Consider the following 14,703-nt stretch of genomic DNA (forward strand, 5'->3'; position numbering starts at 1 on the left):
CTGTATTTTGTCCTGACTGCAGTTGATTAGACGGGAGTAACATTTTCTTTCTGACAAGTAGACAACATTTCTAGTGGAAAGGGAATCCTTGCCATGTGGAGCCATGGTGCTATAGCCACCATAATGCTACATATTGGTACTGAGATGAAGTTCAATGCATATCCTGATGTTAACTATCACAATGTTGGGCATGCTACAGAGCACTTTGGCTAGGATTAATGATGAGCTCTAAACCCAACCCGAAAGGAAAATGTCACTCCTGCCCACTGTCACCCCATCAACTGCCCAATAGCTACACATACACAAGGGGGATGGGAATGCATGACATTGCTGACCTGATATGGCCATGTAGCACAAATGGTATTTTGCCTAGCCCACAGTTGATTGGACGGAAGTAGCAACTTCCTTCTGACAATCCACAAAACACTCAGGGAGTAGGTAACTCTAGCTGGGAAGAAATCCTTGGATTGGTTGGGCCACGGAGCTATAGCCGCCATGCTACAAATCGGTAGTGAGATAAAGTTCCATGCGGACCCTTTAGTTGAGTATCTTTTATGGGGGTTCACAAGGCATATAGGAGGGAATTGGATGATAGCTGTAAATGTACTCAAAATATGGTGGCAAGAGCAAAGCATGGTATTTATTGTCCTGTTGCTTCTGCCTCTTTCCTGGTATAGGGGTTATAATATACACCCCGGGCTCTGTTCACCAGTCATTCAGTGAAGGCTTTCAAAGTTACAAGCCTGCAAGCTAGAAAGATCGGAGCTGCACGGCAGAAGAGGTTGTGTAGTACTGTAGATATAAAAAAGTCTAGGGCTTACTGAATATTTTCATTAAATATGGATAGTTTTATAAATCCCATATAAATGTGTCCAGAATGTATAAGGTGTGTGTGTGTGTGTGTGTGTGTGTATATGTTTTTTTTTTTTTTAACTCATTCTTTTTCTGGTGCATGGGCTGGATTATCCCAACTCTGTTCACGGCTTGGACTCCCTAGTCATCACTTCCCTGCTGCCTAATGTTGTTTCAGTGTATTGATGCTCTGCAAACCAAATTTAAAGCCAACTGTAATAATATTAGTTGTATTTACAAGCAGAGTATCCCGCTATATTCTGAAAATGCAGTCCTCCTTTTTTTTTTTTTTTTTTTTTTTTTTTTTTTTTTTTATGCTGAAAAATATTCTATCCTATCTGTATCCTGTCTATACATACAGCATGGTACTTGTACTATATGAAGTACTGCAGTACTATGTGTGTGTGTATATATCTAATATTACACACTCACCGGACGCTTTATTAGGTCCACCTTGCTAGTAGCGGGTTGGACCCCCTTTGGCCTTCATTCTTGGTGGCATAGATACAACAAGGTGTTGGAAACGTTCCTCAGAGATTTTGCTCCATAGTGACATGATAGGATTGCGCAGTTGCTGAAGATTTGTCGGCTGTACATCCATGATGTCAATCTTCATTTCCACCACATCCTAAAGGTCCTCTATGGGAACAGATCTGGTGAGTGTGGAGGACATTAGATGAGATCTGGTGAGTGCGGAGACCATTGGAGGACAGGGACCTCATTGTCCAGTGGTGAGATGATTGGAGCTTTGTGACATGGTGCATTATCCTGCTGGAAGGAGCCATCAGAAGATGGGGACACTGTAGTCGTAAAGGAATGGACATGGTCAGCAACAATACTCAGGTAGGCCGTGGTGATTAAACGATGCTCAATTGGTTCTAAGGGGCCCAAAGTGTGCCAAGAAAATATCCCCCCCCCACACCATTACACCCCCACCACCAGCCTGAACCAGTGATACAAGGCAGGATGGATCCATGCTTTCATGTTTACACCAGATTCTGACCTGACCATCTGAATGTCGCAGCTGAAATCCAGACTCGAGAAACCAGGCAACATTTTTCCAATCCTCTATTGTCTAATTTTGGTGAGCCTGTACAAATTGTAGCCTCAGTTTCCTGTTCTTAGCTGACAGAAGTGGCACCCGTTGTGGTCTTCTGCTGCTGTAGCCCATCTGCTTCAAGATTCAATGCGTTCTGCATTCAGAGATGGTATTCTGTATACCTTGGATGTAACGAGGGGTTATTTGAGTTACCGTTGCCTTTCTATCATCTGGAACCAGTCTGCCCAGTCTCCTTTGACACCAACAAGGCATTTTCCTGCACACAACTGCTGCTCGATGGATATTTTCTCTTTCGGACCATTCTCTGTAAACCCCCGAGAGATGGTTGTGTGTGAAAATCCCAGTAGATGCAGTTCTTGAAATACTCAGAGCAGCCCGTCTGGCACCAACAACCATGCCACGTTCGAAGTCACTTAAATCCCCTTTCTTCCCCATTCTGATGCTTGATTTGAACTTCAAATTGTCTTCACCTCGTCCAGATGCCTAAATGCATTGAGTTGCTGCCATGTGATTGGCTGATTAGCAATTTGTGTTACCAAGCAATTGCATAGGTGTACCCATTAAAGTGGCAGATGAGTTGTGTGTGTGTATATGTATGTGTGTGTGTGTGTATATATATATATATATACAGTGGTGTGAAAAAGTGTTTGCCCCCTTCCTCATTTCCTGTTCCTTTGAATGTTTGTCACTCTTAAGTGTTTCGGAACATCAAACCAATTTAAACAATAGTCAAGGACAACACAAGTAAACACAAAATGCAATTTGTAAATGAAGGTGTTTATTATTAAAGGTGAAAAAAAATCCAAACCATCATGGCCCTGTGTGAAAAAGTGATTGCCCCCCTTGTTAAAACATACTATAACTGTGGTTGTCCACACCTGAGTTCAATTTCTCTAGCCACACCCAGGCCTGATTATTGCCACACCTGTTCACAATCAAGGCATCACTTAAATAGGAGCTGCTTGACACAGTAAGGTCCACCAGAAGATCCTTAAAAGCTACACATCATGCCGAGACCCAAAGAAATTCAGGAACAATTGAGAAAGAAAGTAATTGAGATCTATCAGTCTGGAAAGGGTTATAAAGCCATTTCCAAAGCTTTGGGAATCCAGCGAACCACAGTGAGAGCCATTATCCACAAATGGCGAAGACATGGAACAGTGGTGAACCTTCCCAGGAGTGGCCGGCCGCCCAAAATTACCCCAAGAGCGCAGCGACGACTTATCCAAGAGGTCACAAAAGACCCCACAACAATGTCCAAGGAACTGCAGGCCTCACTTGCCTCAGTTAAGGTCAGCGTTCATGCCTCCACCATCAGGAAAAGACTGGGCAAAAATGGCCTGCATGGCAGAGTTCCAAGGAGAAAACCACTGCTGAGCAAAAAGAACATCAAAGCTCGTCTCAATTTCTCCACAACACATCTTGATGATCCTCAAGACTTTTGGGACAACATTCTGTGGACCGATGAGACAAAAGTGGAACTCTTTGGAAGGTGTGTGTCCAAGTATATCTGGCGTAGAAGGAACACTGCATTTCATAAAAAGAACATTATACCAACAGTAAAATATGGTGGTGGTAGTGTGATGGTCTGGGGCTGTTTTGCTGCTTCAGGACCTGGAAGACTTGCCGTGATAAAAGGAACTATGAATTCTGCTGTCTACCAAGAGATCCTGAAGGAGAATGTCCGACCATCTGTTCGTGTACTCAAGCTGAAACGAACTTGGGTTCTGCAGCAGGACAATGATCCTAAACACACCAGCAAGTCCACCACCGAATGGCTGAAGAAAAACAAAATGAAGACTTTGGAGTGGCCTAGCCAAAGTCCTGACCTGAATCCTATTGAGATGTTATGGTATGACCTTAAAAAGGCCGTTCATGCTCGAAAACCCTCTAATGTAACTGAATTAGGACAATTCTGCAAAGATGAGTGGGCCAAAATTCCTCCAGGACGCTGTAAAAGCCTCATTGCACGTTATCGCAAACGCTTGGTTGCAGTTGTTGCTGCTAAGGGTGGCCCAACCAGTTATTAGGTTTAGGGGGCAATCACCTTTTCACACAGGGCCATGATGGTTTGGATTTTTTTTCACCTTTAATAATAAACACCTTCATTTACAAATTGCATTTTGTGTTTACTTGTGTTGTCCTTGACTATTGTTTAAATTGGTTTGATGTTCCGAAACACTTAAGTGTGACAAACATGCAAAGGAACAGGAAATGAGGAAGGGGGCAAACACTTTTTCACACCACTGTATATATATATATATATATATATATATATATATATATATATTGTATACATATATGCACACACTGTCCTATAAGGACCTGTGAGCAATTTGGGTATAGTAAGTTACAAGCATAGGGAAGTAAATGGGTTTAGGCTGCATTCACCAACATAATTCTTATACAAACAAGTATGTCTATTCATTAAATTGTTAATTTGGAATTTTGTTTTTTTTAAGGGACATTGAACCCAAAACCAAATGTGATATATTGCAGCTTACCAATCATTAGATGTGGTGGCTGCATTTGTTTTCTTTTACAGGCTCTCCCCCACTCCCCCCCCTCTGTTTTCACTTGGTGAACTGACCAGTAACACACCACCTGTATTAAAGCCCCCCCCCCCCCCTTCTGGATGAAGTTGCACAGAAGACAGCAGCATTGCCAATCTGGAGAGTGTTTATCTGTATTAGCAGATTTAGATACACTAACAAATTGAAGCCATACTCCAGTTTAACGCTTTATAAGCAGTTACAGCAAGCTGTTTGTTTTTTTTCCTGTTGGGATAAAGGTTTACATACGTGTGAGTTGATGGGGCCAGAAATTAGAAGATTGCATCCTATTGCACGCAGGGACTGCTCTGGACATGCATCCCGCTAGGTGTGGCTGTCCTGGATGGCTCTGGTTTACATTTGAATGCCGATGCTTGTGGTGTAGTAGTCCTTGTAATAAGCCAAAATGACGGCAACACCTGATGCATATTTGGCAGCAAACACACCGATCAAAATAGATTCACCACCCTGCTGGACCGGACCTAACGTTGGTGACCGTGCTGTAAACTTGCATTCTTCCCTCTAGCGTTCTCTAGAACTGTTACATTGTATCTCTTCTTATAAAGATGTTTGTATTGCCCATGCTCCTCTGCTCCATCTAGTGGCCATATTGCAGCATTTTATCACTGCAAATAACAGAATATTCATTCAGAAGACTAAATAGCCTAAAGAACATTAGTTTCTTTTTTTTTTTTTTTCTCAGTTTGCACAGTACATGCAAATTCATTGGAAGAAAGGCTGTGAATTTTTTATAGCCAGACCCCATGGGGCTGTGTTCTATGATGTACATATGCTGTGTTTGGACACTTCATGTATTAATATTGTAGCACACCCCACATAGGAGCTGCAGATGAACATGGATCCCCCCACACGTCTGCACAGCCAGGCACACTGGATCTTCGCAGGCACCCAAAGTCAGAACAGTCCATATCTTTGTTTTTCTTCTTTATTAGAGGGTTAATAAGTGAATGGGAGGTTATGGGATGCCCGTTTGACTTTAGCAATCTTCAGGGACAACTTCCTATATGTCAGGGCTGAGCCCTTCCTTCTCTGAACTGGCCGCTCAGCTAATTGCCAGCTCCTATCTCACCACAGTTACTCACCTGTTGATGATATCCGGCCCAGCCCGGCTGACTCTTCGCCGGCCCAGCCCGGCTGACTCTTCGCCGGCCCAGCCCGGCTGACTCTTCGCCGGCTGACTCTTCGCCGGCTGACTCTTCGCCGGCTGACTCTTCGCCGGCTGACTCTTCGCCGGCTGACTCTTCGCCGGCTGACTCTTCGCCGGCTGACTCTTCGCCGGCTGACTCTTCGCCGGCTGACTCTTCGCCTCTGTAACTCTGCTCGAGGCAGGACAACCCCTCAAGGGTCACTGAAAGCCTCCTCAACACTGCATTTCCATCTTCCACCCGCCTGCCCCTGCTGGCATGGCTCGTCGATATTTAAAGGCTCCTTCCCAGGGATTGGCCAGAGACCTCTAAATATGCTGAATAGCCCCTCCTAGTCGCCACCCACTATCTTACAGAAAGTTCTCCATCGCTCTGCAAACAAGGGGAGCCACCATAGAGCTGCTGAGATGAGTGACCCAGCCCGGACCTCTAATAAACCCGCACCCAATTAAGACTCACCAGCTTAAATGTGATTGAGTATGGCTTGTCTACACAAAGTTCTAGCACACACTGGAGGATGCAACGATGTTAATTATGCATTGCATAAAAAGCTTGTGGTATTGCATATAATTTTTTTCCAAATTAAAATGTCATTGTCTTATAATATGGAATCTATTCACCTGTGTATACCTTTCTACAGGTTCATCAGAGCTGACCAGCTGATTCGCACTACAACCCAGACCAGTGCATGTGCAGATAACAGTGCGCAACATGTGGCATACCTAGAGCATGTTGTTGTCAGAGTCACCATATCTCATCCTCGGAGAGGAGACCTGCAAATCAACCTCATTTCCCCATCGGGGACAAAGTCCCAGCTGTTGGCAAGAAGGTAAGTTCCAGGTGAAGCCTGCTTCAACCTAAAGGATTTTTATAGTTTCGAATAGTGGGGAAGGGTATACGTGTATATTTTAGGAAAATTTGCCCTTTCATATTTACCGTGACAGGAAATGAAGGGAAGCTCTCTGATAGGGACAAACCTTTTCCCTTGTTTTAGGTCTGACACATTATTGCAAGGCACAAAACATGCATTACTGCATTGTGGTGCCATTAAAGTGGTTGTAAACCCCAGTCATTAAATTTGAACTAAGCACATGTATCTGTAGTGTCTGCTTGTCTCTCCCCAAAGCTCTAAATGTAATGTCTCTCTGGTGCTTCCTTCCTCAGTTATCAGCATAGTCCCTTCTGACACGTTTTCCCCAATTCATGAGATAACATGAGCTAAAATTTGTCGGGGAGGGAGATGAGCACACTGCTTTATCAGAGTACAGCTCTGCATGTTTCTTCCTCTGCCTATGTGGATTGGGGGGGGGGGGGGGGTTGTCCCTTTTCTTCATTCCCCTCTCACACAGTGTAACTGCAGTTCTCCAGCCCGCTAAAGATGCCAATTTTTTCACGTATAGCTGCGTTTTTACATTAGCGATATTGCGCACTTTTTTGGCATTAGCGTTTTTGAGTGTTTTTTCAATAAAAAATGATGTAATGTTCAATAATGTAAAAACGCTTGGCGCATTTAGATGCGTTTTAGATGCATTTAGCCAGGTTTTTGTTTTTACAGCTCAGTTTTACTGCTCCTGGAAGCAGTTTTTTTTTTCTACTGCCCCTAAACGCTTATGCCTCCAAATGCCTCTGACAGTCTGTGTGCATGGACACATAGGCTAACATGGAGGGGCTTTTAGAGGCAGTTAAAAACACCTCAAATGCCCCTAACTGCTGTAAAAAAGTCCGTGTGCATGAAATGTTGATTCCAAAACAGAAGCTGAAATCACACAATCACTGTACAATTCACAAGAGTTAAAATGGTGTTCAATCCTCTTAATTTTTTTGAAGCACTTATGTTCTCCATTATTTGTCACCATCAACTCTAGGGCCCTCAGTGTCCCTTCACTAAACTTGCGGGTAGTAGAATGCACTCCCTGAGCTCTTCACCCACACAGGGCACTAGGGATGGTGCAAGTACCCTTTCCTCCGTATCATTGGCTTGGAGGCGGGTGGAGCCACTGCTGGCCGCTCTAAGGGGGGTGAGCCGCTGCTGGCCGCTCTAAGGGGGGGGGAGCCGCTGCTGGCCGCTCTAAGGGGGGGGAGCCGCTGCTGGCCGCTCTAAGGGGGGGGGAGCCGCTGCTGGCCGCTCTAAGGGGGGGGAGCCGCTGCTGGCCGCTCTAAGGGGGGGGAGCCGCTGCTGGCTGCTCTAAAGGGGGGGAGCCGCTGCTGGCTGCTCTAAAGGGGGGGAGCCGCTGCTGGCTGCTCTAAGTGGGGGGAGCCGCTGCTGGCTGCTCTAAGTGGGGGGAGCCGCTGCTGGCTGCTCTAAAGGGGGGGAGCCGCTGCTGGCTGCTCTAAAGGGGGGGAGCCGCTGCTGGCCGCTCTAAAGGGGGGGAGCCGCTGCTGGCCGCTCTAAAGGGGGGGAGCCGCTGCTGGCCGCTCTAAAGGGGGGGGAGCCGCTGCTGGCCGCTCTAAAGGGGGGGAGCCGCTGCTGGCCGCTCTAAAGGGGGGGGGAGCTGCGCGAAGCCCCTGCTGGCCGTTCTACCAGGAGGGGGGGCGCAAAGCCCCTGCTGGCCGCTCTACCGGGGGGGGGGCCAAGCCTCTGCTGCTACATAGTTCAGTTGGGGTGTAGAGGTGGCTCCATGGGTTCCTGCTAGAGGATGAAGCCACTTTGAAGAAAGCAACCAAGGAAAGGGGCTCCTGGAGAGAAGGAATTGTAAGCAACCACAGCTTCAGAAGAAAAGCAGACATGGAAACTTGCATAGTATCGAAGTCTGAAGCACTAAGACTTGGTGTTATTAAACCCCAATTTAAATATCGGTTGCACACTTATTGCATCATCAAGCGGCACCTTAGGATTGATTGAATCATGCACTCGTAGTGTAAAGTGCTCTCTCAACTTCCACTGATGACCATTTTTACAGTACTTTGCTCAAGGAAGAGCTTCGTGTGAACTTATCATTGGCTCAGAATAGGTTGGTGAGTGCGGGTTAAAATGTAGTTTTCATCAAATTAACAGCTGATCTTTTTCCAGGACATTTGATTACTCCAACGAAGGATTTAAGAACTGGGAGTTTATGACCGTCCATTGCTGGGGAGAAAAAGCGGAAGGTGAATGGATGCTGGAAATTCATGATATCCCATCCCAGTTGCGCAATCCAGAGACTCAAGGTAATTGTACAATATGTCAGTGGTTGAAATACAAGCAATTGTAAAGATTGATAAAAGAATACATGATGTGTACAAAAGCAAACACTCCATTTTGACTGGTCATTGGTCAGCTTCAAACCTCCAGTCCTACCATATAGATGGGTAGATGATGGCACCTCGTTTCTTCGTGTAGTCAGAACCAAATATAGCAAAAGTATGGGATTTTCCTAGTACCATCTAAAACCAGCAACATCAATATATTCAATAAAATGACTATTACAAATATTGTTAAAATTATAATGGAGTACAGCAATATAATTGCGTCATAAGGAATGACATGTAACATAATAGAAGCCTCTGTCTTTTCCATCTAGATTTTCAGTTTGTCATGTCAAATATAATTTCCTCCTTAACTGAACTTTGTCATACAAGCTTGCCAAGACAACGCGTCTCATAGGGGTTACTGGAGTACACTACAACAGAACAGAAAGAGGGACTTTGAGGACCCTCATGTAAGGGGTACTCGGTAATTAGGGACCCTGATTGAGACTGAGGGGTGGCCTGATGAAGACTCTTGATGGGTACCGTGATGCAAAGGGGGGCTCTGATGGGAACCCCTGAAATAAGGGATCAAAAAAAGGCTTCCCCCCTGGGTGGGTGGGATTTTAAATGACCATCAACTCCGGACACAAATGGACACAATAATATACAATTTTTATTCATAAATTACACAATGTACATAATATTACCAGGAAGTGCAAATGGGCTAAACAATGTCCTCCTGGTATATTAATAAACAAACATATATACAGAACAAAATATGATTAAAACAATGCTTGTCCTATATCACCCACACCCGACGCGTTTCCAGTTGCTGATAATTCAGAACCTTCATCAGGGGTGAACAAACTTGATGATATAGCAATCTAGTGAGGTGTAAGTTCGAGGATCAAAATGCCTGCCATTTAGAAAAATATAAGTATGTCTGAAGAGTGCTTCAAATACTATCGAGATGTCAACCAAGTACAGGATGACCTGCAAATTACTTCCAGACCAGTTAGACGGATTATATGGCAAGGGGGGTTTTTGTTTCTATGTGAGACATTAATTGGAACAAACAATGGCTAGCTGGATGTTTCAAGTCCACCTTCATGTGTGTGTCAAGCTGAATTAGCATATATATGGCTTGCACCCAGGGTTGCCTTGTCCCATTCCCAGGAAGTAAGCCCAAAAAGAAAACTGGAAGCTGTAGTGCAACCACAAATTACAAACGGCAAAGCAGTCCTCTATGTGCAGCGTATGGATGGCACTGGAGTAAGGGGGACTTAGATGGGGACCCTGATAGAGACCTTGATGTAGGGAGGGACTTTAATGGGGACCCTTATCTAAGGGGGCACTCTGATGGGTACCCTGCCTGAAGGGCATAATCTGATCTTAAGGGAACTGATGTAAGTGGGAACTCTGGGGGGCCTTTGTTATATTTCTGATGGGTGCTTTGATATGAGGGGGCTCTGATGGAGACTTGTATGTAAGTGGGGACTTTGATTGAGACGCTAGAGTAAGGGGAGCCCTGATACTCCTGATGGGTTCTCTGTTGTAAGGGGGAGCCTAATTGAGACTCTAATATATAGAGGGGCTCTGATAGTCTCTTGATGGGTACCCTGATGTAAGGGGGCATCCTGATGACTTTGGGGACCCGGATCTAAGAAGGTGCTCTAATGTGGACCTTGCCAAAAGGTGAGACTGTAATGTAAAGGGAACTAAGATGGGGACCCTGATTTAAGGGGGACTCTGGAGACCCTGATGTTAGCAGGTTTCTGAGGGGTACTCTGTAATGGGACCCTGGTGGAGACTGGTGTGCAAGTGGGGGACCCTGGTGGAGACTGGTGTGCAAGTGGGGGACCCTGGTGGAGACTGGTGTGCAAGTGGGGGACCCTGGTGGAGACTGGTGTGCAAGTGGGGGACCCTGGTGGAGACTGGTGTGCAAGTGGGGGACCCTGGTGGAGACTGGTGTGCAAGTGGGGACCCTGGTGTAATGAGGGCTTTGATGGGAATCCTAATCTAAGCGGGGACTCTGATCGGAGCACCCCATGTACGGTAGGCTGTGATTTAAGGGGAGGACTGTGATAGTCTGAAGTTTATTTGGAATTTCTTTACTTAGTTTTAATTATTTCCCTGTTCTGAATCATATGCCGATTTACAACAACAAAAAGTCCAAGTAAAAAGTATTCATTTAAATTGCATTTATCCATTTATAAATCTTTTTTTTTTTTTTTTTGAACTGCAAATATTTGTAAAATAAACTATGTGAACCACACTTTGAAAAGTTTGGAGACCTCTGGCATAAAGCTTCCAAGTATTCTGTTATATAAAACCTATAAAGTAAGATATTAAATATGAGCTGTTTTTCCATTTGGACATAAATCTAGTTGAGTGATGATCAGAAATCGGATTTGGGATGTTAGCACCGTGTCCTCTCCGCTCCCCGGTCCAGGCTGAGCTGACATGACTTAATGAGGAGGAACCCAGCTTGACATCAGCTAAATAGTTTTAGACAGCCTGGGCCCCCGAGGGGCCGCTTACCACAAGCTGTGTACGCATTGGTGGGCGCGAAGCAGAGGCCAACTTGCATTGGACGTTGAGTGTCAGCCCACGTGCTGAACCCAGATCATACGGCGATTTGTGAACATCTGGCAGTGTGCGAGGAACGGGACGGGATGGGTGAGAACATGACTCTGAAATCGGCATTAGTCATGGAGCTTATTCATATTATGTCGTCTTCTCGCGCTATAAACAAAACATTGAGGCAAAAAGACATTTCACAACCTGCCCACAACTTTATGAACTGTTTCTAAAAGTGAGAGCGTTGCCTGACGCTTTTTTTTTTATTTTATTTTTTTTATAACAAGTGGAGTTGCTTTGAGAAAAGGAGTAAATGCTCGCAGTTTATGATCTATAAATAAAATAATTATTCTTATTGATCTCCTGCACACTGAAGCAATGCAACTATTTAACATGTGATGCCATGCAAAATATATACAGTATTTCAGAAAAGTAAGTACACCCCTCACATTTATGTAAATATTTTCTTCTATCTTTTCATGTGACAGCACTGAAGAAATGACACTTGTCTACAATGTAAAGTAGTGAGTGTACAGCTTGTATAACAGTGTAAATTTGCTGTCCCCTCAAAATAACTCAACACACAGCCATTAATGTCTAAACCACTGGCAACAAAAGTGAGTACACCCCTATTTGAAAATGACCAAATTGGGCCTAAAGTGTCAATATTTTGTGTGACCACCATTATTTTCCAGCACTGCATTAACCCTCTTGGGCATGGAGTTCACCAGAGCTTCACAGGTCACCACTGGAGTCCTCTTTCCCTCCTCCATGATGACATCACAGAGCTGGTAGATGGTTGGAGACCTTGCGCTCCTCCACCTTCCGTTTGAGGATGCCCCAAAGATGCTAAATAAGGTTTAGGTCTGGAGACATGCTTGGCAAGTCAATCACCTTTACCCTCAGCTTCTTTAGCAAGGCAGTGATCATCTTGGAGGTGTGTTTGGGGTGGTTATCATGTTGGAATACTGCCCTGTGGCCCAGTCTCTGAAGAGAGGGGATCATGCTCTGCTTCAGTATGTCACAGTACATGTTGGTATTCATGCTTCCCTCAATGAACTGTAGCTCCCCAGTGCCGGCAGCACTCATGCAGCCCCAGACCATGACACTCCCACCACCATGCTTGACTGTTGGCAAGACCCACTTGTCTTTGTACTCCTCACCTAGTTGCCACCACACACGCTTGACACCATCTGAACCAAATAAGTTTATCTTGGTCTCATCAGACCACAGGACATGGTTCCAGTAATCCATGTCCTTAGTCTGCTTGTCTTCAGCAAACTGTTTGCGGGCTTTCTTGTGCATCATCTTTAGAAGAGGCTTCCTTCTGGGACAACAGTCATGTCGACCAATTTGATGCGGTGTATGGTCTGAGCACTGACAGGTTTACCCTCCACCCTTTCAACCTCTGCAGCAATCATACATCTATTTCCCAAAGACAACCTCTGGATATGACGCTGGGCACGTCCACTCAACTTCTTTGGTCAACCATGGCGAGGCCTGTTCTGAGTGGAACCTGTCCTGTTAAACCTCTGTATGGTCTTGGCCACTGTGCTGCGGCTCAGTTTCGGGGTCTTAGCAATCTTATAGCCTAGGCCAGGGGCATTGTAGATCTACTAAAGATCTGGGACTGGATCTAGCAGCGAAGTAAAGTCAGTCACACGCTTTGGCGGGCATACACATGTATATAATATAAATGTGTTTGTGTGTATGTGTATAGGTGGAGGTGTGATGCAGAGGCTGCGGGCATGGTACAGGAGTTGTCAGAGGCTGCGGGCATGGTACAGACCACCTCCATCCGTAGAGACCACCCCTCAGTACAGACCCTCCCTCAATACAGACCACCCCCTCCCTCAGATTAGACCTCCCACCTCAGTGCAGACCCCATCAGTATAGACTCCCCTCAGTGCAGACCCCCCATTAGTATAGACACCCCCCCCCCATCAGTATAGGCACCCCCCTCAGTGCAGACCCCTCATCAGTATAGGCACCCCCCTCAGTGCAGACCCCTCATCAGTATAGGCACCCCCCTCGGTGCAGACCCCTCATCAGTATAGGCACCCCCCCCTCAGTGCAGACCCCTCATCAGTATAGGCACCCCCCCCTCAGTGCAGACCCCTCATCAGTATAGGCACCCCCCCCTCAGTGCAGATCCCCCATCAGTATAGGCACCCCCCAATCAGTGCGCACCCCCGCAGTGCAGACCCCTCCCCCATCAGTGCAGACCCCCCCAGTGCAGACCCCTCACCCATCAGCGTAGACCCCACATTAGTGCAGACCCCCAATCGGTATAGACAACCCCCTTCAGTGCAGACCCCCCCCCCATCAGTATAGGCACCCGTCTTCCCTCCCATAGCCCCCTGCACATGTCCACCTACATACTGTATAATGTACAGACCTCAGAACAGCACTGACAGATATCCTGTACACAGTGGTGAGTCCGTCCTCGTCCTCCTCGTCCTGTGTGAATGTAAACAGGAGGGGGAAGTCGGCGACACCCGAGTGTAGGGCAGAGGGCTGTGTTAGCGGTGCCGCTACCCACAAGTGTCGCCCAGGGTGCCGCATGCACCCCCCAGCGTCGCCACTGCCTCGGGCTCTTGCTATGTCACTCAGGTTAAGTGACATCACTGGTTGCTAGACCCTGGGCGGTTCTAGCAACCAGTGCAGTGGCAGAACAAAGTAAAATGGCCAAGATGTTATCTGCACGGTGCCCACATCCGCCGCTGATGGCACCGCTTGACCCAGAGAGAGACTCTGGTCTATGGGCCCCAGGTTTGGAGCTATAGCTCCAATAGCCACCCCCTAGCGACGCCTCTGCCTATAGGTAAGCCTTATTCTAGGCTTGCCTGTAGGTCAAAGTGACGCAGGAGGGTTTACAACCACTTCAACAAGCATTTAACCCTTGCAATGAAAGGGTAGATTTTTCAAGAATCCCAGAGTTTGGCTTTAACATGCAATGTTTCAGAAATACAGATAGTCGAGGCCGTTCAGCTACAGCTCCATTCCCATTGTAATACTGCTGCCAGCCGATCAATCTTCATGATATGGTGTGACAAACAGCAATCCCAGGGGAGACGGGGCTTTTTCGAGTAGAAGCTCTGATATAGGAATCACGGCTCCTTCTGAAGCCACTGAGTCATCGTTGCCGTGCCGAGGTGGGAAATTCAATGCTGTTGAAGACGGGATTAAAGGAAAACTGCTTTCTTGTTGAAAAAGGCATAACCCTTTAATTGCCTTCTAAGTAGGGTTGTCACCTTTTCTTCAAGTCAAACCTGAACACTATCACAGCAATTTTTTTTTTTTTTTTTATCTATATGTAGCACTA

At 46.1% G+C, this 14,703-nt stretch overlaps 1 protein-coding gene across 2 annotated transcripts in view; it reads left to right on the top strand.

Annotated features, from left to right (window-relative positions):
• PCSK6 (proprotein convertase subtilisin/kexin type 6) overlaps nt 1–14,703 on the top strand; it is a 357,311-nt gene that overhangs the window by 266,120 nt on the left and 76,488 nt on the right. For both annotated transcript variants that reach the window (XM_077473028.1, XM_077473027.1), the window contains exons 12-13: nt 6,271–6,459; nt 8,641–8,777. In XM_077473028.1, the coding sequence (XP_077329154.1) occupies nt 6,271–6,459; nt 8,641–8,777 (326 nt within the window). The remainder of the gene's footprint in view (nt 1–6,270; nt 6,460–8,640; nt 8,778–14,703) is intronic.

The sequence above is a fragment of the Lithobates pipiens genome, unplaced genomic scaffold (genome assembly GCF_037356315.1).
Source record: "Lithobates pipiens isolate NorthernLeopardFrog02 unplaced genomic scaffold, aLitPip1_a1.2 Scaffold_8, whole genome shotgun sequence".
NCBI classification, from domain to species: Eukaryota; Metazoa; Chordata; class Amphibia; order Anura; family Ranidae; genus Lithobates; species Lithobates pipiens.